At 39.7% G+C, this 22778-nt stretch overlaps 1 protein-coding gene across 1 annotated transcript in view; it reads left to right on the top strand.

The window, feature by feature from the left end:
* Window positions 1-357: 357 nt before the first annotated feature.
* LOC124154713 (protein enabled homolog) overlaps window positions 358-22778 on the top strand; it is a 35124-nt gene continuing 12703 nt past the window's right edge. The window contains exons 1-2 of the mRNA XM_046528601.1: window positions 358-3625; window positions 4088-5381. Coding sequence (XP_046384557.1) covers window positions 4133-5381 — 1249 coding nt within the window. The 5' untranslated portion in view covers window positions 358-3625; window positions 4088-4132. The remainder of the gene's footprint in view (window positions 3626-4087; window positions 5382-22778) is intronic.

The following is a 22778-nucleotide window of genomic DNA, read 5'->3' as shown; positions in this document are numbered from 1 at the left end:
GAGGTGAATGTCATTGGTGGTTCTGGTAGCGTAATTATGGAGAGAACTATTTTTTGGAAAGTATTCAGGGTTATTCTTAACAAAAGAGGCACAGTTGAGTATGTACAGTGATGGGAATGTTAGTATTTTCAGATCATTGTAAAGAGGTAAGCCAGGTGCTCGCATAGAAACTCTGGCCATGGCTTTCACTGCACATTTCTGCATAGAGAAAACTTTGTGGCAGCAGCTAGCATTACCCCAAAAGATGATGCCATAAGTTAGGTGAGGATAATTTTGGCATAATATATCATCTTCAGAGTATCAATGGTAGTTACTTCAGCCAGCTTTCTTATAATAAATATGCCAGTGGATAGTTTATTCATTATATAATCAATATGTGATGACCTGTCAAGGTTGTCAGTGAGGATAACACCTAATAATTTTGTTGAATGTGCCCGGGAAATCACGTGAGGACCAACATTTAAGATCATACTTGAGGTACATTGAGACCGATTGCCATGGAACTGAAGAAAAACTGTTTTGTCAATGTTGACTTGAAGGGCGTTATCATGAAACCATTCTGACATGCTGTTGATACTGCTTTGTGTGGTATTAACTAGGCCGCTCCTATTTACCTCACTTGAAATGATTGAGGTGTCATCTGCATTTAGAATGGCATTTTGGAGGAGGGGTTTGTCTGGCAAGTCATTAATGAAAATTAGGAATAGCAATGGCCCTAGTATAGAACCCTGTGGTACTCCTGCTTTCACAGTAAGGGGATTTGACTTAACTACTGTAATGCTTTTTGCTGTTCTGGAGGTATATTTGACAAATTGCTGACGGTCAGTTAGGTATGATGACAACCAGGAGAGAGCTTTCCCCAAGATGCCCACTGACTGCAGTTTAGAGAGGAGAATTTCATGATTAATTCGATCAAAGGCTTTGCTTAGATCAAAGAAAACACCAGCTGCTAATTTGCGTTCCTGAAAAGCTGTGCATAGTTGGTTTAATAACTGAAAGATGGCTGTACTTGTGGATTTGGATTTACAGAAACCGTGTTGAGCATTTTTCAGTATTTTAAAGGTTTTGAGATAACTCATTACACAATGGTAAAAGTTTTTTGAATATCTTTGAGAAGGCAGACAGTACAGATATAGGTCTGTAGTTTGCCGAGTCATTTAGAGGGCCCTTCTTATGAATTGGGGTAATTGAAGCATATTTGAAAAAAAGGTCTGGGAAGACTCCAGAGCATATGGAGGTATTAAATATGTCAGAAAGGGGACCAGCAATGACTTTGGCAACATGCTTAATTATAGGCATGAGTATACCATCAGTACTTGCTGACCAACTATTTTTGAAGGAGTGAATAATTTCAGTTTGCGTGCTTGGGAAGAGAAAAATACTCTGTTCGGGGTTAACTACTTTGAAATCAATTGTGGAATTCAGGGTTGAGGGTGGGTAACAGAATTGTTTATTGAAGCTATCTGCAGTGATTGATGGATCAGAGCAAGGAGTACCATTAAAGAAGATCGGGGAGGGGGTCAGTGTTCCACAGGAGGATTTTGTGTTATCTTCGATCACTTTCCAAGAAGACTTTATAATGTTGTTTGAGTTTTTTATGTATGTATCAATTTTAATCCTACGTTCATTGTATACCATAGATTTAAGGTCTTTCCTGGCTATTTTGTAACTGGGAATCAATTCATTTTTACCGCTTTTTATCAGGGAGTAAAGGTTGCGTACATTAGCGGCTCTTTTAAGAACATTCTCAGAATATATCTTTTCCTTTAGAGGGAAGATTCTCCTTTTTTTTCACATTTAGTGGAAAAGCTGCATTAAAATAGATATGAAAAATGTTAAGAAAGGCACTAAGTTTTGAGTTCAAATCCAGACTTGAGTATATCTCTTCCCAATTTTCTAGAGATAGATCATGAAGGAATTTTTCCATAGCAGAGTCTGAGAAAGCTCGCTGAGACATAGGTACAAGACGAGGTGGGGTGTGGGTTTTGATTTTTATGTTGACATTAATTGCAAGATGGTCAGACATAAGGGAATCAAAAGTAGTACAGGAGAAACACAACTTAGGGAGATTGCTAATTATCAGGTCAATGAGGGTTTCGGAGTGGGAGGTTAACAGGGTTGGTTCACTATTCATGACATTTAAACCAAAGGATGATAACACATTGAGAAAGGATGACTTATGAGGGGAGTTGCTTGATAGATCAATATTAAAATCACCAAAAATTATGATGCCATCTGTGTTTTTAGAGATGAGGAAATTAACAGTTTCTGAGAAAAGGTCTAAGAAGTCACGAACTTCACCATTTGGTGAACGATATATCACACAAATAATGTATTTTTGTGAATTAACTTCTAGGATGGACACTGCGCACTCTAACACAGATTCAACAGATTTATTGAATTTTAAGCTTTTTAGGCCTATGTAAGGTTTACTATAAACAGACACACCACCACACTTCATTCTTTGACGGCAGAAGGATGAGGTAAGATTGTAGCCACTAATATTAAAGGTAGATATTTCATCGTTTGTAAGCCAGTGTTCAGCTAGTAGAAGAATATCACTGTCGTGCTCCTGCATGAGCAGATCTATCAGGAAGCCTTTCTGTCGCAAACACTGAATGTTGAGATAGATGATGTTAAGGTCAAAGGTAGAGCGTTTTGGGGACTGGGAAGAGCACTTCACTTGTTGGGGATGGTCGTTTGTTGCTGTTTGTATGATGGTTCTGCTGGGCCAGTGCACCCAATATGCAATCACGATAAATAGCTATAAAGAACATAAGTCAACACTTGGGGTACATACGTCCGAAGTTGGAAGTGTAACGTAAGCTAACTTCAAACAAAATACATCCGAGATCGAATTGGCTCACATTCAGAGATTCGCAAAAGAAACACATGATTTCAACTGGGAAATAAGGTTGTGTAAGGACCAGTTCTAGATTATTAGGGGAGAAATTGACAAATGAACCATGCACCTGCTGTGCTCAGAGTCTAATAACATATCCGAAGAGCTGTTCATGATTTTGTTCCCATTGTGGCATTGGATAATGCCGTGGTTCTATGGTGACTGCATTTCGCTGAATTTTTGGAGAAACTTTACCACCAGCTAAGCCATTAAGTCCACATCATGGTCTTTATAAACATATGTAAAGACCATAGTCTACATAAACCACATTAACCAAGAAGAACAAGTTAATAGTGACGTCAGGAACATGCGGGTACATGGCCCTGCATGGTCAGTATCATGAACATGCATGTTCATGGTCAGTATTTACGGGTATTTACTTACGGGCGAACGCACAGAGATCGTCATGTTTCATTTGTTTTGGGTTTTTGGTGGCACCTAGGGCCTTATTCTAGAAGTAGCACCGGATGGCTGGAAGTTGATGGCAGTAATTTGTTTATCTGGTTCTGGTGAAAATTCTTTAAATAATGAGGTACTCTCATTTAGTTCATCAAAGTTATCAGAAGTGAAATATGATCCAGTCATGGTGCAATAACTTGTGAACGCCTTCACAGCGGGGCATCGCTGAAGTGTGTTTGTGTCATTTATCAAGGAGAAGATGTGTGGTGTGGATATCATTCCTTTAGCAGTAACTCCAGGAATAATCTTCTTAATATCACAAAGGTAAACCATTGGTTATATCTTAGATCACTATCTGCGCCCATTATTAGTGTTTCGCAGTAATTTGATATATTGGACCTTATAGTTTCATGGATATTTGCGTTAATGATGATGTCATTGTGTTATTGTAAAAACTCCATTATTTTGAATTTGAAATTATATACACACGTGCTTGTGATCAGGATATTGTTATTCGGTGGTATATCAACATTATTAGATTATTGCAGTGTTTGATGCCATCCCACTCTCTTTGATGAGTATTAGAGAAGGAGTAAATTTGTTATTGTAATTTGTAATTGTGTTTGAAAAATGAGCATCGAAGTTTGCTGTAGCCAATGCCTCAATAATAATTAGGAATACGAAACGTGAATGGAAAACATAATGTTTTAGTGAACTAAGTCTTTTTGGTTTTCTAAATGCTCATAGTGATGATGAGGAATTGATCTAAGAAGTATTTATTTTCAGGTACACGAATAGTATCATATAACCACGAGCATACCAGACAAAGAAATGGATATACCACTACCAGGGGAAATTATTCCCTTCCCATCTTCCTCCCCTCCCCTAAAATCTAAGTCTCCCCCCCCAATGCCTCCTCTTCCTCCGGACTTCGACCACATCCCCCTGCCTCCATCCATCGGCAAGCCCAATCTTAGCCCAACGGCGGTGAACCACTTGGCAAAACCACCCCCGTTGCCCCCAACTGCACCTCCTCCACCCCCCGCAGTCGCCACCAAGGCCCTCCCCATACTCCCCCCCCTGCCCTCTTCCCCTAAAGGGGTCCCTTCGGTGGTGGAGGCCAAGGGCAACGGGGAAGCAGCCATCCTCTGGTCCTCGATTCCGCCGCCGCCAGCACCGGCCCCGCCCTCCGAGGACAGCCGCTATTCACCCAGCCATGCAACCCCCGCCGACGAAGAGAGCGAGAGAATCGTGCTGCCCCCGGCCTTCAGCCTCCTGCCCCCGCCGCCCCCGCCATCCGAAGGGGCACCCAACCACCCCCCGCCTCCCGCCACTCTACAGTCGCCCCCCAAGATGCCCCCTCTGCCCCCGAGCCGGCCGCCCCCACCGCCTCCAGCAGTCGTCGCCCCGAGGACCGAACCCCCGCCACCGCTACCAGCCCCACCGCCGCCCCCCAAGACGGCCGTGCTCGGCAAGATGCAGGCCAAGAAGCGGCTGCTCGCCTTCTCCATGACCAAGCAGGGCGGCGGCCTGGGCCTCTCGTTCGGCTTCGCCAAGAGCACGCGCGTCGTGAACAAGGCGAGCGCGAACGCTTTCGCGGGCAGCGGCGAGGACGAGGAGGCGGCCGACCGGAAGGAGTCTCCGCTGGCGGCGGGCGGCCTGGGCGCCGCGGGGAAGGGACGCCGCAAGAAGAAGGAGGAGCGAGAGGTGCTGGCCATCGAGGAGATCAAGCGGGAAGAGGAGCGGCTCAAGGAGGCGCTGGGCATGCGGCAGCAGGCGCATCGCGCCGAGCAGTGGGCCGAGGAAATGTGGGGCATCGCCGCAGCCGCCGCGACGCCCTCCGAGGGGATGCTCCTGGCGGCGACGGCGGGCGCCGCGACGCCCGGCGACGACGCAGCCTCCGCGGCGGTCGTGGGCGGCGGGGAAGGCGGTGCCTCGGCCGCGGTGGCGGACGCCGTCGCGGCATTGCCGGCCGCTCAACAGGAGGGCTCGGCGAGCAGCGAGAGGGAGGCTGCGGAGACGGGCGGAGTGCTGGCGGAGGTGTCGACGAACGCCGAGGATGGAGAGGGGGCGGGGAAAGGTACGTGCGCACACTATCTGCTCATCCTGTTGATTTCCTTCCTTTCGCACTTGACGTGTGCCCTCTTCCCGTTTGTGCTTCATTGCTTTGTTTGGGCTACTACGTTGTACTTATTCGTATGTGATTGAAGCCCATGCAGCTCATTCTGCTTCATTGATAAATTTGTTTATGTGATTCATTGCTCCAAAATGTGATGTGGTCCCCAGCTGGCCTCTCAGTCACAGTATTAATACACTATGTCAATGTTTTCTCTTTTATGTAAATATTTCACTTGTTTATTTATTCCCAACAGCGTACACTATTTTACAATACTGATCAAAGTAACTGCAACAATCATCATGATGACCTAACAAAGGCACAAAAGCTATAACAAGTGATGGCATGTCACAAAAATATCAGAAAACAATATAACAATGGTTCAATGCAAGACATCACTATGTGACGGTTGTATTAGTTCAGCAATGAAGCTAACCCCCTCCTTCTACCCTTTTCACTTCACACACATTAGGGCAAACGTAGGCAGCTTGTGTTACTCCTTTGAGTAAGTAACCAGCTGTGGAACAATAAGGTTGGCCTATATTGTGGTGCACTAAGTGGAGTTAACCCACCTCACCTGTTATCAAGGATAATATTCTGTTTATTCCCAATGTTATAATGCCAGGGAAGTGACGTAAATATTATAGCATCTTCAGGTACAATACATTTTCAACTGATTTCAATACATTTTGTACTATCCTCCCCTGATGATAATGAAAAATGTATTGAAACTGGTTGCTAAATTAAGCTGTTTGGAAAATTTCTGGTCATTGATTTATTTTTTTAAATATGTTATTTTGGTAAGTTTAGTTAATGGAAAAGCATAGTTTTTTGGGCAAAGTAATTGATTCAATAGAAAAAATTAATGCTGATGTGCTTGGTTAGGTATGAGTAAAGGCACCTTCCAAAAAATGTGTATGGTGTGGAGTAAGTCTTGGTGATTTGGGATGTACCCAAAATCCAATGATGTCTATTTTTATTGTTTTGCTTATTTAGAAAGAGTGTGTTTTACTGCAAACTCTGGAAGTCTCTATGTTTTAAGATAAAAAAATATGTTTTTCACATGCAGGTGTCATTTTTTTCTCAGTCCATGAAACTAAACAAACTTCTCGTGGGTAATTGCTTCTATTTAATTGCATCATACCACTTGACATCCAACATGAACATTAAATATGACATGGTTTAAATTTGAATGCTGCAGCTTTGGCTCTGGTGAAATATGGTTGACCTTCAGAACAGCTATCCAAAGCTGGTGTCCCATGGTCTAGATTGCTTGCTCCAGATCACCACCTTCAGTCAAATGTATCCAAATGGTTTGTTGTTAGGTGAAGTGTGTTTAGTTGCATTTGGTCCAAAAAATCAGTCGATAATGTTCCAAAATTTGCACTGAGAGAAATGAAACTAACCTATCAGCTACCACCACTAAATATAAACGTACCTACAGTCGGATCCGGATTTAATGTCTTCGCATTTAACGTTTTTCCGCATTTAGCATTTATTTTTTAGGGTCCCGATTCATTTCCTATTAGGGCAATGTAAAAATTATCCATATTTAGAGTTTCCGCATTTTGCATTTTTCCACATTTATGGTCCTAAAAATTTTTCCCGCACAAGATTATTTTGCCCGATTTAACGTTTTTTCATGACGGCTCATGCAAATGATTATCCAAATCTTCGAATTTATCAACAAGAAGAGTCTCATGAAAGTTTACCAAGAGTCAATAGAATCTACCAGGGAACGCTTCTTCAACTGCTTTCTTCCGCGAATGCAGTGCTGGGACCTTCAACTCGCAAGCTAGGTGATTTGTCATCTCGTAATGTTTCGCTCCCCTTTTGATCCAAACACCAGACACTTTTTGTATCAGATCCGATCTAATGGAGCAAATTCATCCCTTAATAACCTCCAACTACCTTATCCTTCACTTCGTGAACTTCGATGATACGTGACGACTGATGACACGAGTTATACTCCGAGGGCCGCTACAATGATGGTTTCCTCATAATGTTTTCAATTGACGGCTTATGCCCCTTTCAACTCTACTCTCTACGGGTAGTCCATTGTTAGCCCAATATTTTTCCAGTCGGCTACTTTCTCTTTTCAAAAGAGGCCCAATATCATTTGCGCAGTTCACTAGAAGATTCTTCTTATAATCCATTCTAAGGTCAGTTTCCACGGAGGAACAGCGAAAGAACCGAGGAAATGTTTTCCCTGTCATGATCGTGGGTGAAAGCATTCTTTCCTAACTGAACAACATTATTTTACATTGTAATTTAGATATACCGGAGCCCATATACCAACATGCGGCTGTTTGACATCGCTGTTGATTCAAAGATATTTATCTGGTGCTATTTGATGTCAAAAGAGAATGACAATCGGAGTTTTGACGGACTATCTCTGTCCATGACTCTAAATAAATCGCTCATGCTGGAAAAACATCACCGCATAACATCACAGTAAAATAGATGAGCGTGAAAAATACGAAAATCCAGCAGGAATCCCTTGGTGGTTGACTTCGACAACTCTGACGAAATTGCCAAACTCCAGAGGCACTGACAATTTTTCAGATGAAATCCAGTTCTATTGAAGATTAAAACTTTTCACTTAACAGAGTTTAGCTAATTGTTATTCAAGGTCCAACCAAATTTTATTAAAAGCTGCCGAGAAGCATGGTGAGTCGGAGTCAAGGTGATCAACGTGCCGCATAAGCAACTTCTCCCGGCTCCATTCGTCCTGTATGAGGCCGCGGATATGACAACGAATCTGGTGTTATCATCGAGTTGAATCACCATCGACTTGTACGCATACTAGAAAAAAGATTCTCCATTTTTGGATGACCTCGAAATCCAAAATGTGCGCACAGGAGGCTCATAAATCGCTCGTTTCGCCGAGGCAACAGAAAACGTTAAATTGGCAAAATTCCAGTAAATCTCCCTTTTCCTAGATATTCGGTAGTTTAGAATTCGGGATTAGCGATCTTCTGCTATCCCTTTATTTCACTCATCTTCATTGATGCAATGACGATTTTTTCGAGTACCTACTTACACCTTTTTTATTATATTAGAAATGCTATAGTCACCTACATGTCACTTTTTCAGAAAAAATTTTAAATTTTCTTCGAGGCCACTGAAATATGCGTAAAATGGAATCACTAATTTCCATTATAATATTCCGTGTGGGAATGCTTTTAAGTTGATGAATATTATAATTTTCTATAAATATTTCATTGAAACAATTGTCATCTTCTCATTACTTATTTTTACTACCCATTTTTTTTAGCTGATTCCTGAAAAGTATTATCCAACCTTAATTCGGCAAATAACATTTAATCAATGAATTTGTTGCTGCATGCAGCAACTTTTAGTTACTTAAAATAATATTTTTTATTCATAAAAACCATTCCAATCATTACAGACCCTTAAAACTGAAAAAAATGGCAGGTCCTCATTTAGTGTTTTTCCGCATTTAGTGTTTTAAATTGTCCCCCCGCTGAAAAACCTCAAATCAGGATTCTACTGTATATAGTATTAAAATTGCTCTCGAATTGAATGCATAATTGTTTAAAAGACTGAATGAATGATTGACGAAAAAATAGTTTAAAAAATTGAAAAGTTAGTGGATGTAAGGATAGAAATGTCTCAGTAGAATCAATTAATCCAAAATGCTGGGAGTGAGAAATTGGAAAAACTCAAAATAGATTTTGATATGTAATTATAATACGTAACAGTATTTATTTTCCAGGAGATCTAAGTGCATGCTTGTTCCCTGTTATGGCATATCAGTTTAACGTTGGATGACTTAAAGGCAGCAGAGAGACATTCATTTCAAAAGTGATCCTACTCCTCCTCTGCCTCTGCCTCAACCAAAGTGGCCTCCTCATGAACCAGCACTCCCATTGGCCATCTAGATATAAGTGCAGAAATGGTCTCAATTGATGGTAGGGCCGTAGTCTTTTATGATCATTTGCTTTTTCAATAGGTTTACCCAATGGGTATACCACAATCTGTCATTCCAAGAACAAAAACACACTGCATTTTTGTCCAAAAAAATTGCAAATTCAAAGTTAAAGAATTTTTTCTAGGGCTAAAAATAATGGGCCAATACAGTATTTTTTCATAATGCTAATACCCTCGTGGTAATAGTTGAAAAGTTTTGGAAACAATGTACAAACAGGTGAGAAAGAATTCTTTTTAGTGAAACAGGGCACCTTGGGAAGTGTGAACCGAGACTGGAAAAATTGAGAAGCCCCCTCAAGTTAGAGAAGCTGTAATGGGAAAATTTTTGAAGCTAGGTAAAAGACACTGAGGCATTTCTGATACCTTGGTGAAGGGATGAAATGTTCAACGTTTCATCAAATCCCAGTAGATGGGACCCAAAACCTCATACCTGGGATTCATTTGATATAGAGTAACCTGTAGATATTTATTGGCTGGCAAAATTAAAATTGTATGCCTGTTTTAGGAGTTATATTTCTGCAGTCGCCGGTGCAATAGATGACCCCATTTACTTTCAAGTTAACTAGCGATTCACCACTCTGAAGAGATATTACTCATAATACCTTTGCCTTTTCATCTCACAGGAATGGAGTTATGGATGAAAATAAAAATCACCATGTGTTGCACGTTGCGGCACTTTAGGGGTCACGCCCAAATTTCAATTGCTCATATTTCATTAACAAATGACAATTGGAGGCTAAAATTGCACACAACTTCTAATAATACCAAAATATATGACCATGGTAAGTTTCATGAAAATCCGAGTCGGTGGGTGTCATTTGGTCAAAATATTGGTTGATTTGACATGGAATGACCCCATTGCATTTTGGCCGATGTGTTTACTGGTGGCCAGCTAATTTTCCCAACCTTGCTTCTGATGGGATGGTGATTTCAGCGCACGCTTCCCAACCGAGGGAAGGTTTTATCCATCTTTTCTGCTGAAGTTATGGGGATTCTTCATTATTACGAACGCTTCTCTTATCGATCTTAGGAAGTAGAAATTTATAAAAATCTATTCGCAAATTATGTCCAACTTTCTGTAAGAGTGGTGTGACAAAATATCCAGCTACTTGAGTATACCCATAACTCTCCATCCAGGAGAAAAATTTCATGTTTACAGGTACAGGCGGTCCCCGACTTTCGTACACAATGCGTTCCCGAAAACTTGTACGAAAGTCGAATGTACGAAAGTCGAACCATTGACTTCCACACTAATTAGGGGTTACGTTCCAAAAGAGCGGAATATACGTACTAAAACTTTTTTTTTCACGGAATTCATTTCAATTGACTTAATTTTAATAATATGTTAATAAAACTCCTCAAATCATCTAATTTCTTTCGAAAATAGGCAGAAAGTGCAAATAAAAGTTTAAAAAACAAGAACTCTGTTGGCTATCGAGTGAAACTTCCTCTTGGCATCTAAGTTGACATTCCACTTATTACGTCCACTATAAATAAAAGGACATATCAAGAAGCATAACAAAATGTATTTGTTGAACCCGCACTCTGGATACCTTTTAATTTTTACACCAAAATTCGATATTTGGCAGGTGACATTCGCGATCGCGTATATTCCGCATGTTATTCAAAAAAGACAAAAGACAAACGGAATTCGGGTGATATTTCGTGCAATATCGTTGCTGAAGGTTTACATGAATTAAACAGCACTCAAACGAAAAAACACAATTAGAAAGGTCTTACTAGTTTTATTGAAAGCTATTAGATGATGTCCAGTCAACTTCTTTTGAAAAATATCTTCAATGAAGGCTTTCTTCTTCTCTTGATAAAGGAGCCTATAGCAGGCAGTCTCTCTCCCAAATAAATCACCTAGATTAGAGTCAATTACCAACAATTCCCTTCATTATATACGTTCGTATTGTTCGTATATACTGCCGATACTGACATTTGAAACAATTGAATGTTGGGATGCGCAATAAACATCGCGGGAATTTTAAAAAAATTACAGACCAACGTCCGAAAGTCCGAATTTAGCGTACGAAAGTCGAGTAAAAGGTGTCAATTTTGAATGTACGAAAGTGCGAATTGTACGAAAGTCGAGTGTACGAAAGTCGAGGACCGCCTGTATACTGTTGTGCTGATTCTCTTTTCATTGGTCTCAGAGACTGTTGTGTTACCCACGAGTGGGTCTTATATAATGGGGAGTTGGAATATATAGAGCCCGGAGTTCCATAGCCGGAGAAAATTTCACTGAGGTCGAGTAAAAGTTTCAAGCTATCTGAGAACAATGGGAAATGGTTTCTTTCAAAGAGCCTCTCCACCTTCACCTTTTTGCCCTCTTTTCACGTGATCTGCCTTCCTGGTCCTCAATTGTTGAAACATGCTTCATAATAACATGAGTCACCTACTGAGTTCTTTGGTGACAACCAATAACTTTCTGCAGTTAGTGTTCCCTCTGTATGATTTCGAGATTAGGAATGCGTGCCAAATATAAAAAAAAGAACGAGTCCAAATATGACTCATTTCTGACATTATTTAACTTTGTTACTCAGAGTGCCATCACTTTTAACGATAAAACAATATTATCACATGTCTCGTTCATCAATTTATCCACGAATAACGAGTTCCTACATTAGAGCGCACCCAAAAAGCACTGAGAAGTTGTCACAACAATGGCATGATTCTTGTTTGGCTGTCTTGATGTTTCTAAACGTCGCGAGCCTCCTACACCACGAAGAGAGGAAGAAGATGACTTACAATTCATTGTGTCTCTTCTATTTTCGATTTCGTTCCATGACACTTGAGAAATTGAGGTGGAATTAAAAAAAAAACTGACTCAATCTAGTAAAAAGCAGACAGTTTTTAGATTCAGTGCCAAAAAATACATGGTACTCCATCAACAGAACGTAAAAAATGATAGAAAAATACAGGCCTTTGTTATTAGCATTAAACACTTAAACAAGACGATGACAAACAGACTGGAAAGTCAAACTGCTCAAATTACTTTGCTGGCCTGTTTTTGATTGAAAATAAAAAAAGACTTCAGAAAATTTCAAGATCTTGCACGTTAGTCCCTCGCTCCCTTGTCTACAATCTCTGCAGAGCCTCGTTGCACAAGGAAGGCCGAGAATACACTGAAGCCCCTCACCCTCCCGTGCTTTCACAGTCCCACCTTCCTCTCGCTGAGCGGATGAGTCGTTCTATTTCCCCCAACTTACCTCAATAATATCACGTTAATACCTTTTCTTATATTACCAATTTAAATTCAAATTGTATTTATTGCAGAGCCGTGATAAACTAAGTGTATTATTTCAAATACGTTGTGAGCGTAACACTCAAAAAGGGACTTTTTTTAAAAACTGCAATTTTAATCACATCATTTTGCATGCTAAGCAAACTTTTTACGGTAGATAATGAAGACATTACATTATATAATAGAAAAAGTCTTCTGAGGCAGGATCGTTATCCAACCTTCACCATTTTCGTCTGCAGAAACAAATGCAATACGTCATTTCACTTAACTGGCACTTAACGTGCAGGAACACTTAACATACACCAATGGAACTATTTGAATGACATTGGCATATGACACAAAACAATGAGCGAGTGTTTATTTGAGCCCCGCGGGGTCTCGTTTTATCGAGGTTGTGTAGTAACTTAACTAGAATTCTTATGTTGTAATTTTTTTGCCAAAAACAATAAATTCAACTAACTACAACACGAAAAACTTACAATTTCCAATTTATGTCAATATAGATGAGCTAGATGTATTCAACGGTGTTCGGCGAGATGTTGTGGAACATAATGATACAATGGTAAATGAAGAGCAAACTTAGTGCATGTCCACAGTAATTTTATTTGGTACGACGCGTTTCAGCGACCTTACTTCGCTATCATCAGGTACAAAATGCCATATTTTCGTCAAGAAGTCATATATATATACAATCATGCAATGGGAGGGGTATATTTATGAGTCGGCGGAAGTGGGAGAGGGTTTGGGGGGGGTAAAGGATGGGGGAAGGGGGTGGGGAGGTGGTTGGGATACGTAAGGATTTGGAGTTCGGTTGAAGGTTTTGAGAGGGGGGAGGGCTAACAACGGGGAATGACTCAGGAACTCAATGTCATTCAAAAGATTTTCCTTGCGTTTTCTCCTCCTGGTAATTTCCCATTGCTCGAGTGCGTCGAGCCGACGTCCTTTTCCATCGAACTTTTCCATCGAACATTTTTTACTTTTTATAATAAAACTAGCTGACCCGGCAAACTTCGTACTGCCTATTAATCACTGAACAGTTTAGTTAAACCATTTACCAATCAAGAGCGGACTGTACTGATTTTAATAATAATTAGATTACGGTAATACAATAATAAAAAAACGTAAATAAGCGTAAAAGTGGCTATTTACAAATATATTTTCTCTATTCAAACTACACCGGGTAAGTAGACCAAGGCAAGTACATACGGATTTTTTCAATGAATTTTCTAATTTTTTCGTTTTAACTTGGGAAATTTAAGACACTGTGGTTTTCAAAGCAATTACATATTAATGTCAAACCCATTCTTGGAGCAAGTGTACACCACGCTAGACCGATATTTGACTGATGCTCAAAATCTCATTAAAAAAACCCTAGAGTGCAGCATTAATATGTCATATACTCGTGGCGCTAGTGTTATAACTCGGTTCGGGGAAGGTCACTACGTAAACACACCACGGCACCTACACATTCGGGTTTAATCTCTTGACTTAGGCACTTTCTGATATGACAGTTTTTTTTTCTTATGAGGATGAGGCAAGATGAAGCAAATGAATCGAAGTAAATATAGCGAAGCGAAGAAAGAGATTAAGCGGATGGTTTACCTGCTCGTGAACATACTACGTATAAAATCTTGGGTTTTTCATGATCATATGAGCACAAACACTGAAAGATTGACCTTGTGATTTCTTAATCATCATCACGAATGCAACACAAAATGGAGTTCGTGTAGGCTCAAAAGGGCATATAAGTTGGAATCATGGATACTTCAGAATGCGAACTTCCTCATCTTTGAGTTTTCCTTTGAGTAAAGTCGTGTGAATCACATTCATTATCAATTTTTTTTAACCACCAAACGCATTCCGTTGGATAGCTATGGTTGGTTTAGGTTTCGAAAGATCATAAACACAGAGCCTACATTTAGCTGTAAATCGTGCCTTGGTAAGCCAGGTACGTTCAAGGACTTAAAATATTCAGATAGATAGTTAGTGATTTCGTCTTCGCTTGTTGCACAGTTAAAAGATTTGAATTCATGCAGAGTACCAACTATTTGATCCTGACTTACCTAGTTTGAGTAATCCACATATTTGTTCTAGGCCGTCAAAATTGTTCGCTCAATCAACCATTTTTGATTTTTGTGGTGATCAATCATATTCTGGAACACTTTATTGATGAGCTCACCTTCCAATGAAACTAATTTGCAAACATTCCGATAACTGCTTGATTCGTCGACAGGAACAAGGGGCATTACTGATTTTCAAGAATTGCTTGTAGATTTGTTTGTGAAGTGTCAACTCAAGCTGGGGTTACAATTAGCTCGAATTAAATTTTTAAAATATAATTTCAATATTTTGAATGTATTTGACAGTTAAAATGTTATATTGCTACAAAGTTCAGTTATTAAATTGGTAAAAACAAAACAATTTAATTTGTGGTTTTGACCGACTTATCAATTGTTGTTGCGTTCCTAACTCCTAAAAACATATCCCTAAGAAAGAGACGAATTTTTTTTGGGAAGTTATCTTATTTTTAATGTCCTATATGTTATCCGGGGCTGAGATGAATCCAAAGAACCTAATACATATCATTAAAATCGGTGCCGCCGTTCTCGAGTTATAAGTGTTCTAACTTACACGATTTTCGACTTTCTTTTATATATATAAATAAGGAAATAGGATTTAAGTAGATGGAAAAATGGATTTAAGTGAATGCATAGTACCAGCTATGTGATTATGAATTACGAAGTTGAAGTCATCCACATCTTCTTCTTACAAGGAGACTTTGCCTAACTGATGTCAAGAAAGAAGATGAGACCCTTTTTATATGAAAGTAGACAGTTAGGTAGGAATACTGCTGAAGGGTTTTGTCCAAATACGCCCGGGTTTGAGAGAAAAAAGCATTTAAAAATACGGTCACGTTCAATTTAATTTAAAAATTTCACCCCATTGTTTACAGGTCGATTTGGCCCAGTGGTACCGTATCGCGCTTACATTTTGAAAGTCCAGGGTTCGAGACTCGGAATGAGTAATTTTTTTCCAGTCTGCCACTTTCTCCATTTTTGTACTTTGTTCCATCTTCTTCAGATTTGTTGATTTGAGACGTTACACGTTTTTTTTTGCTAGACTGCTTTTTTAGAATAAGCCTTAAATTGACATTCATGTCGCTAGCTTACCTTGCTTCGAATTATTCTTTCCGTTGCCGAGATTCATCCAAATAGGAGTGATATAACTCTGATGCTGGCGTCGTAGTAAAGGGAACTCGTTTCTGAAGCAAAAGATTTTAAACATACCGACTTCGAAGAGTTTCCCAGGTTCCTACTTCAAGTAGAGTTTTACCTGTCTACCTCTATGATCAATTTTGAGTACTCCAAGTGCTATACGTTGTTCTTCTTACATTTATTGCTGTCAATTAGTCTATTTTTAACTTGGTAATTGTTAGAAATGTTTTATATGCTAAATTTTCAGAATGAAGTGAGAATCGTTACTCATTATAGCTCTCGCCGTCGAATGGACCCCGACTATTGTTTGGCGGGCGGCAGGTACGCGGCTATTGTTGGGCTTATGAGCGGTGCCTTAATCGATTAAGAGATCTCTTACCCGCCGTCTCTGTTTGGACAAATTATAGGACGAATTTTATTTTAACACGTGCTAATCCAAACTGGCGGTCGAAGTTCCGTCTTAATTTTTTTATTGAATTATTCAATTTACGTATCCTTTTTTGAAAGGATATTGATCGTATTTTCCTATCTTTGGCATTAGTTTGAGCCTAAACCTTCATCAGTTGACATCCGAAGGCAGAAGTTTGGAATAAGGGCTTCATAATTTAGTATACCGTGCGAAATAAGTATTTTACCTGTGTATACAATGGAACCAGATCCAATCCCTGGGCCTTCTAGTGGCAGTGCCGTAGACGATTGTTATTCAACGTCAAAACATGCTTTTAGCAAAGATGATTTAACGGGAGCTGTTCGTCATTTTGAAGGTAGGCATATTTTAATGATGTAAATAATGCTATTTGTAGCAAAAGATATTCGTGGTCCATTATTTTTAATAGTATTTATTATTGAATGCAAATATTTTATCACATTACAGACTTTGCGTGGGATGCAAGCTATTAACGACCCTAAAAACGCTTCTGTCACGCGATGCTCCAAACTAATCGGAGATGAAGTTGTTGGGAGTTTTTTGGATATTTTGAATGATTTCAAGTTTGAAGAAGTAGAGGAACTGTTTAGTGCCGGTGAATCTGACAATCTCCTAGTGCCGGATGATGTAACAGGAATTTTAAGCGAAGAAAGGTCCAGTGATGACTCATCGCCGATGGACCTCAGCGAGTATGAACCCAGCCCCAAAAGGTTGACTCACCAGCACATCCCATTAGATGTTAAAGTGAGAGTTGTGAATATGGCTAAGGAACATCCTAAATGGAGCCTTGCCACCCTTCAAACCCTAGGTTCGGTGCATTTAAAACATAAGGGAATGCTAGCCATATGGGAGAAAGATATAAAATCAGGAGGAACGAAACGCGACAAGCTGGAAATGATCGACAGATGGGTATACGATCGCTTTGTGGAAGCCAGAAACATGAATGAGCCGGTGATGACCCGGTCTTTACAGGAATGGGCCATTTCCGCGTCGTTTCAGCACATATCGCAAGAGTCTGAATTCTCTGCGAGTGCTTCATGGGTGGCATCTTTTAAGAAGAGACACCGAATTGTACAACGCAAAATAACGAAATACGTGTCTACAAGGGAGCATGCTTCATTCGAAGATATCCTGCAATCAGCAATGAAGTTTCAGAAGCAAGCAAGAAGCCTGATTTCCAATTATAATAAGGATTTCGTAATAAACACAGATCAGACCGGGTGTGCGTACAGGGTTGATATGAAGAGGACGCTCTCTAACAAAGGACACAAAATTGTTAAGGTGGCTCTTGGGAGCGTGAGGAAAATGACACACTCATATACAGCGCAGTACGCTATTATTGCTTCAGGAAAGCTGCTTCCTAAAGTTTTTTTGTGCATGCAGGAACCTGGAGGTGATTTTGGTCCGCAAGTGTGTGAAAGTGTGAAGAAAATGGAGAATGAATTTGGAAACGTTTCCGTTGTGTGTTCCAAGTCTGGAAAACTTACAACTGCGTTGTATATTAAGTTTTTAAAAAATGTTCTCCAGCCATACGTTAAAAACAATAAATTTTATTGCTTATCGATTCCTGGGGGGGCCAAACTAATGCTGCCATTTACGATGAACTATTTATCGACAAGGAAGGAGAACCGTTATGCAGCATAAAAATTATACCACCGAAGTGCACAAACGTATGCCAGCCGTGCGATGTATATTTTTACAGACAGATAAAACAGTTTATTGCACGAATCCAGAACTGCACCTTCCTTCTTCAAGGGCAAAGGGAGATTTCCTCACGTGAGGATGGAATAAAAATTCATTCCATTGTTCATCATCAATTGTCCTCGTCAGCATTCAATAATATGCTTAGGTATGCTTGGTATTCGTCAAAGTTAGTAGAAAATAGAAGTGTTTTCAAGAACTTACGGGAAATATGTTTCCCTGAAGACTTAAAAAAACGCAAGTGCAAATGCTCAGGTAGCATTTTTATTAAATGTTCATGGTGCTTTTCAATTTTGTGCTTTTCTTGTTTTTTTGGTGCATATCATTCGAGTTCATGTAAAGGGGAAATTAATAAATAAAAAAGGAAAAATTAGAGATGGCACTGCCAATATCAGTAATATTCAATTCTTTTATTCTGGTGCCCTATATTACTGAGGTATTTCCTAAAATAAATGGTCCTGTATACGGCAACAATTCCTCGCGGGGTTATACCTTATGGTCTCATGAAAGGGAGGGTAAACTGAATGATATCGTGCTGCAGAGAAAAGCACAAGGAAGTAGCAGAAAGTGGGAGTCTAGGTAGGCCATGTAAAAAGAAAAGGGAAGAGATGAACCGACAAACCAATCTAAAAATGATACGATCGTATGGACATCGACTTCAAGCGTTGCGGGCCATGAACCAATTTCAAGTTAGCCTAGTAGTATAACCCAGCTAATAAAAAGTTCATATGTGCCAACAACTCCTTCCCCAGTTTATACAGTTTGTTTGAAAGCTCTTGCCCGCTAAATACGCAGAAAGAAGCAGACTGATATTGAGGGGAGGGTTAGTTAGGGGGAGCATACCTCGCCTAGCGATCGGTTAGGGAAGAAGGAATAGGGGATAATGGTTGACAGGGTGGTCAAAAATGACTTTTTGGACACTTTACACATTCCAAAAAAAAATACAGAACTTCAACCTCCTATCCAGTTTATTAAGTGTTAAAAAAACCTTTGTCCTATTCGTTCAACCCTTCAACTATCCAAGTGTTAGGACAAAATTTCTTTTCAAAATCCTACCTGCCGCCCGCCAAACAATAGTCGGGGTCCATTCGACGGCGAGAGCTATAATGAGTAACGATTCTCACTTCATTCTGAAAATTTAGCATATAAAACATTTCTAACAATTACCAAGTTAAAAATAGACTAATTGACAGCAATAAATGTAAGAAGAACAACGTATAGCACTTGGAGTACTCAAAATTGATCATAGAGGTAGACAGGTAAAACTCTACTTGAAGTAGGAACCTGGGAAACTCTTCGAAGTCGGTATGTTTAAAATCTTTTGCTTCAGAAACGAGTTCCCTTTACTACGACGCCAGCATCAGAGTTATATCACTCCTATTTGGATGAATCTCGGCAACGGAAAGAATAATTCGAAGCAAGGTAAGCTAGCGACATGAATGTCAATTTAAGGCTTATTCTAAAAAAGCAGTCTAGCAAAAAAAAACGTGTAACGTCTCAAATCAACAAATCTGAAGAAGATGGAACAAAGTACAAAAATGGAGAAAGTGGCAGACTGGAAAAAAATTACTCATTCCGAGTCTCGAACCCTGGACTTTCAAAACGTAAGCGCGATACGGTACCACTGGGCCAAATCGACCTGTAAACAATGGGGTGAAATTTTTAAATTAAATTGAACGTGACCGTATTTTTAAATTTTTAAATGCTTTTTTCTCTCAAACCCGGGCGTATTTGGACAAAACCCTTCAGCAGTATTCCTACCTAACTGTCTACTTTCATATAAAAAGGGTCTCATCTTCTTTCTTGACATCAGTTAGGCAAAGTCTCCTTGTTAGCTGCCAAAATTGATTGCTCACTCAACCAATTGTGATTTTTGTGGGCATCAATGCATGTTCGGGAAAACATTGTAGATAAGTTCGTCTTTTGTTGTAATGAAAATGCTAAAATTCCCAGGAAATGAAATGAATGTGCTCGATTCGTCATTCGACAGGAACAACACAGACACCACTACCGATATGTAGTCAACAATTCAATTGGAGATTTGTTTGCGTGCACGGGAGTGAAGTGTTTTTTGATAACTCAATACAAGCTGGGCTTAGCTGGAATTAACTTACCTTAATATTTTTAATATGTTTTAACTATTAAAGTGTTGTCAATATTGTTACTAAGCTCAGTCGTTACCTTGGTAAAAACAAGCCAAATCATCTATTTTTGACTGACGTGACAGCTTTTGCACTGTTTCCAACTCCTAAAAAATACCCCTAAGATCATGATTAACTTTTTCCGTGAACTTTTACTATTTTTAATGTTTCTTCTGTTATCCGGGGCTGAGATGAATAAAAAAAAAACAAAAATATCTTTCAAATCGGTTCTGAAAAGAAAAAGAAATGGGCTCCTAAGACATGCCGTTCATAGAAAGAAAACGCATACTGACCGCTATCTGAACGCTTCTTCGCACCACCACCCAGTGCAAAAAATCTCCTTGGTGGCAACACTAATACATCGCACCTATGCCATCTCAGACACCGAGTCTTTATCTGCGGAGAAGAAGCATCTCATTGAAGTATTGGTAAGGAATGGCTACAGCAGTAGCATGGTGAATAGAAGGTTTGTGGAGCAGGAGAACAAAGACGCAGCCCCAAAAAGGACCTCTGAGGAAGAGAGCCGGCAGGAGCCAGAAGCATACGCCACAATTCCCTTTGTGGCGGGCACATCAGAAAAGATTGCCAGAATGCTCAGAAAACACAACGTAATAACACCAGGGTTCCCACTCAACCGTGAAAACCTTAAAACCGTGAATAAGCCGTGAATTTCGTCCACCGTGAAAAAACCTGGAAAAAGCCGTGAATTTCGCCATGAAACCTTAAAAATATCTCAATCTTGATAATAATACTACGATTGACCGATCAAATTCTATATCTTAATCATGTTTCATGGTCAGGCACGCGCAGACTCTTAGTCTACGCATTTCTCTACACACGAATATTCGAAGTGTAGTAATTGGTCCGTACTATATGATGACACATAGACCGATATTTTCCATTTTAATGGAGGAAGTCTGTTATTTTGTCTAAGCATTTCAATTTCAGTTATAGCTTGGGATGGACTTGTATTTGAAAAAGGACGAATGAAATAACTTGCATTTCTAATGGACCCAGACTGAACCATTTATGAAAACCATCTGATTTTTAACGGTTTCGAAGTTCGGTTCCCACACAAAATTAGGGCACATGCCATATGCTTCGAAATATGAGTTTTGTATTGGAATTTTAATTAAGGAAACATTTCTACGGCAAATAGGCTTTCAATTTATGGCAATAGCTCTCAATAGACTACGCTCACCTCGTTTGAATTTATGTGAATAATAAAGTAAAAGTGAAAATAACGTGTTTCAGCAGGTATTTATTCTGTCTTTTATATATTTAAAACCAAGTGCATAATACAGTGGAACCCCGATCTATCATTCCCGCATTCATCGTTCGCCGTTCCTGGTCCCAAATAAAGTTCCATAAAGGCAATGTAATTTTTTCCTGCATCCATCGTTCTCCGAAGTATCGTTAACCCGCGTTGATCGTTTGAAGATCGCGGTCCCGTCGTATAATTTTCCTGCTTCTATCGTTTGACGAAAATTAGACGAAGTGTTTACAACGTGTTGTTTGTGGCTAATAACGACAGACACCACCAGGAGATTGAATTACTATAGGGAGAAGCTGACTACCGTGGGGTAGTTACATTAGTACATTTCCCAAGATCCGCTATCCCACTCCACTCAGAACTCGCCTCCCTCCTCTCTGAAGCTTTCCTCTTCTCCGAAATGAAAAAAAGGCCTCAGCTCACGCAGGGATCCTATTAGGAAGACCTTAGCTTTGAAAAAAATATCAAGTTACACGAGAACAATAGAAACGTGTTTCGCGCCCCCCCCCCAACCCATATTCTCACTCACTTACCTTTTTCAGCCTAACTGCTTTTAAGTTGCCAGTTTCTGGAGGTCAACTGCTGCATGAATCACCTATTAGCCCAAAAGGTGTCTAGCAATGAATTTCGGCAATTGGTATTATACATTTATTAGATTGAAATATTTATAAATTGCACGCAATTCAAAAAAGAATGAGACCAAGCACGACATATTTCTAACGTTATTTAAGCATTTAAAACAAGAAAATAGTTGGAAAAATACAATGGTGATTTCTGGCGAAACTCAATATCCTCGTAGCTGAGCTTCTCGGCAGTTAATGTGGCATTTTTCCGACAACAGGATATCAGGTTATTATCACTTACCAATTTACGAGTTATACTATAAGTCTCAGTTGTAAGAGTTACTGAGGAAGGGATATCTTCTCAAGATATTTTGTTTCTCCCTACCAACAATCCATATTCATCTACTCATCTGGCGCTACGATAATTAGAAAACAATATGTAAGTTGCCTTCTCTTTAGGACAAAAAATTTCATGGTGCAGTCATTTGTTTATGCTTTACCCTCTGCAGTATGTTCTGCATTAGACGTACACGATAGCATCAGTTCCGAACTTCACCTCGCACGAGTGGTTCCGTACTTTCCAGGGTGGTTTGACTTCAAACTAGCGCGCGTTTTTTGTGTGGGTTTAATGAAGTAACATTTCATTTTTTTTTGTTTTATTTTTATCCGTCTTCGGACCATCAGCCCTGTGAGTACTGTAAAAGATGGACTGAAAATAATTGAAGATGAAGAAAAGCATCCGGGTAAGAAGCGCGTGGATATTGGAGAACGCCTCGGGCTGTCCGCTAGCACATGACGGTAGGGGTGGGGGTAGAGAGAAAACAAGAGGTGGGATGA

Source organism: Ischnura elegans, chromosome 1, assembly GCF_921293095.1.
Source record: "Ischnura elegans chromosome 1, ioIscEleg1.1, whole genome shotgun sequence".
Classification (NCBI taxonomy): domain Eukaryota; kingdom Metazoa; phylum Arthropoda; class Insecta; order Odonata; family Coenagrionidae; genus Ischnura; species Ischnura elegans.
This window is presented reverse-complemented; position numbering and strand designations above follow the sequence as displayed.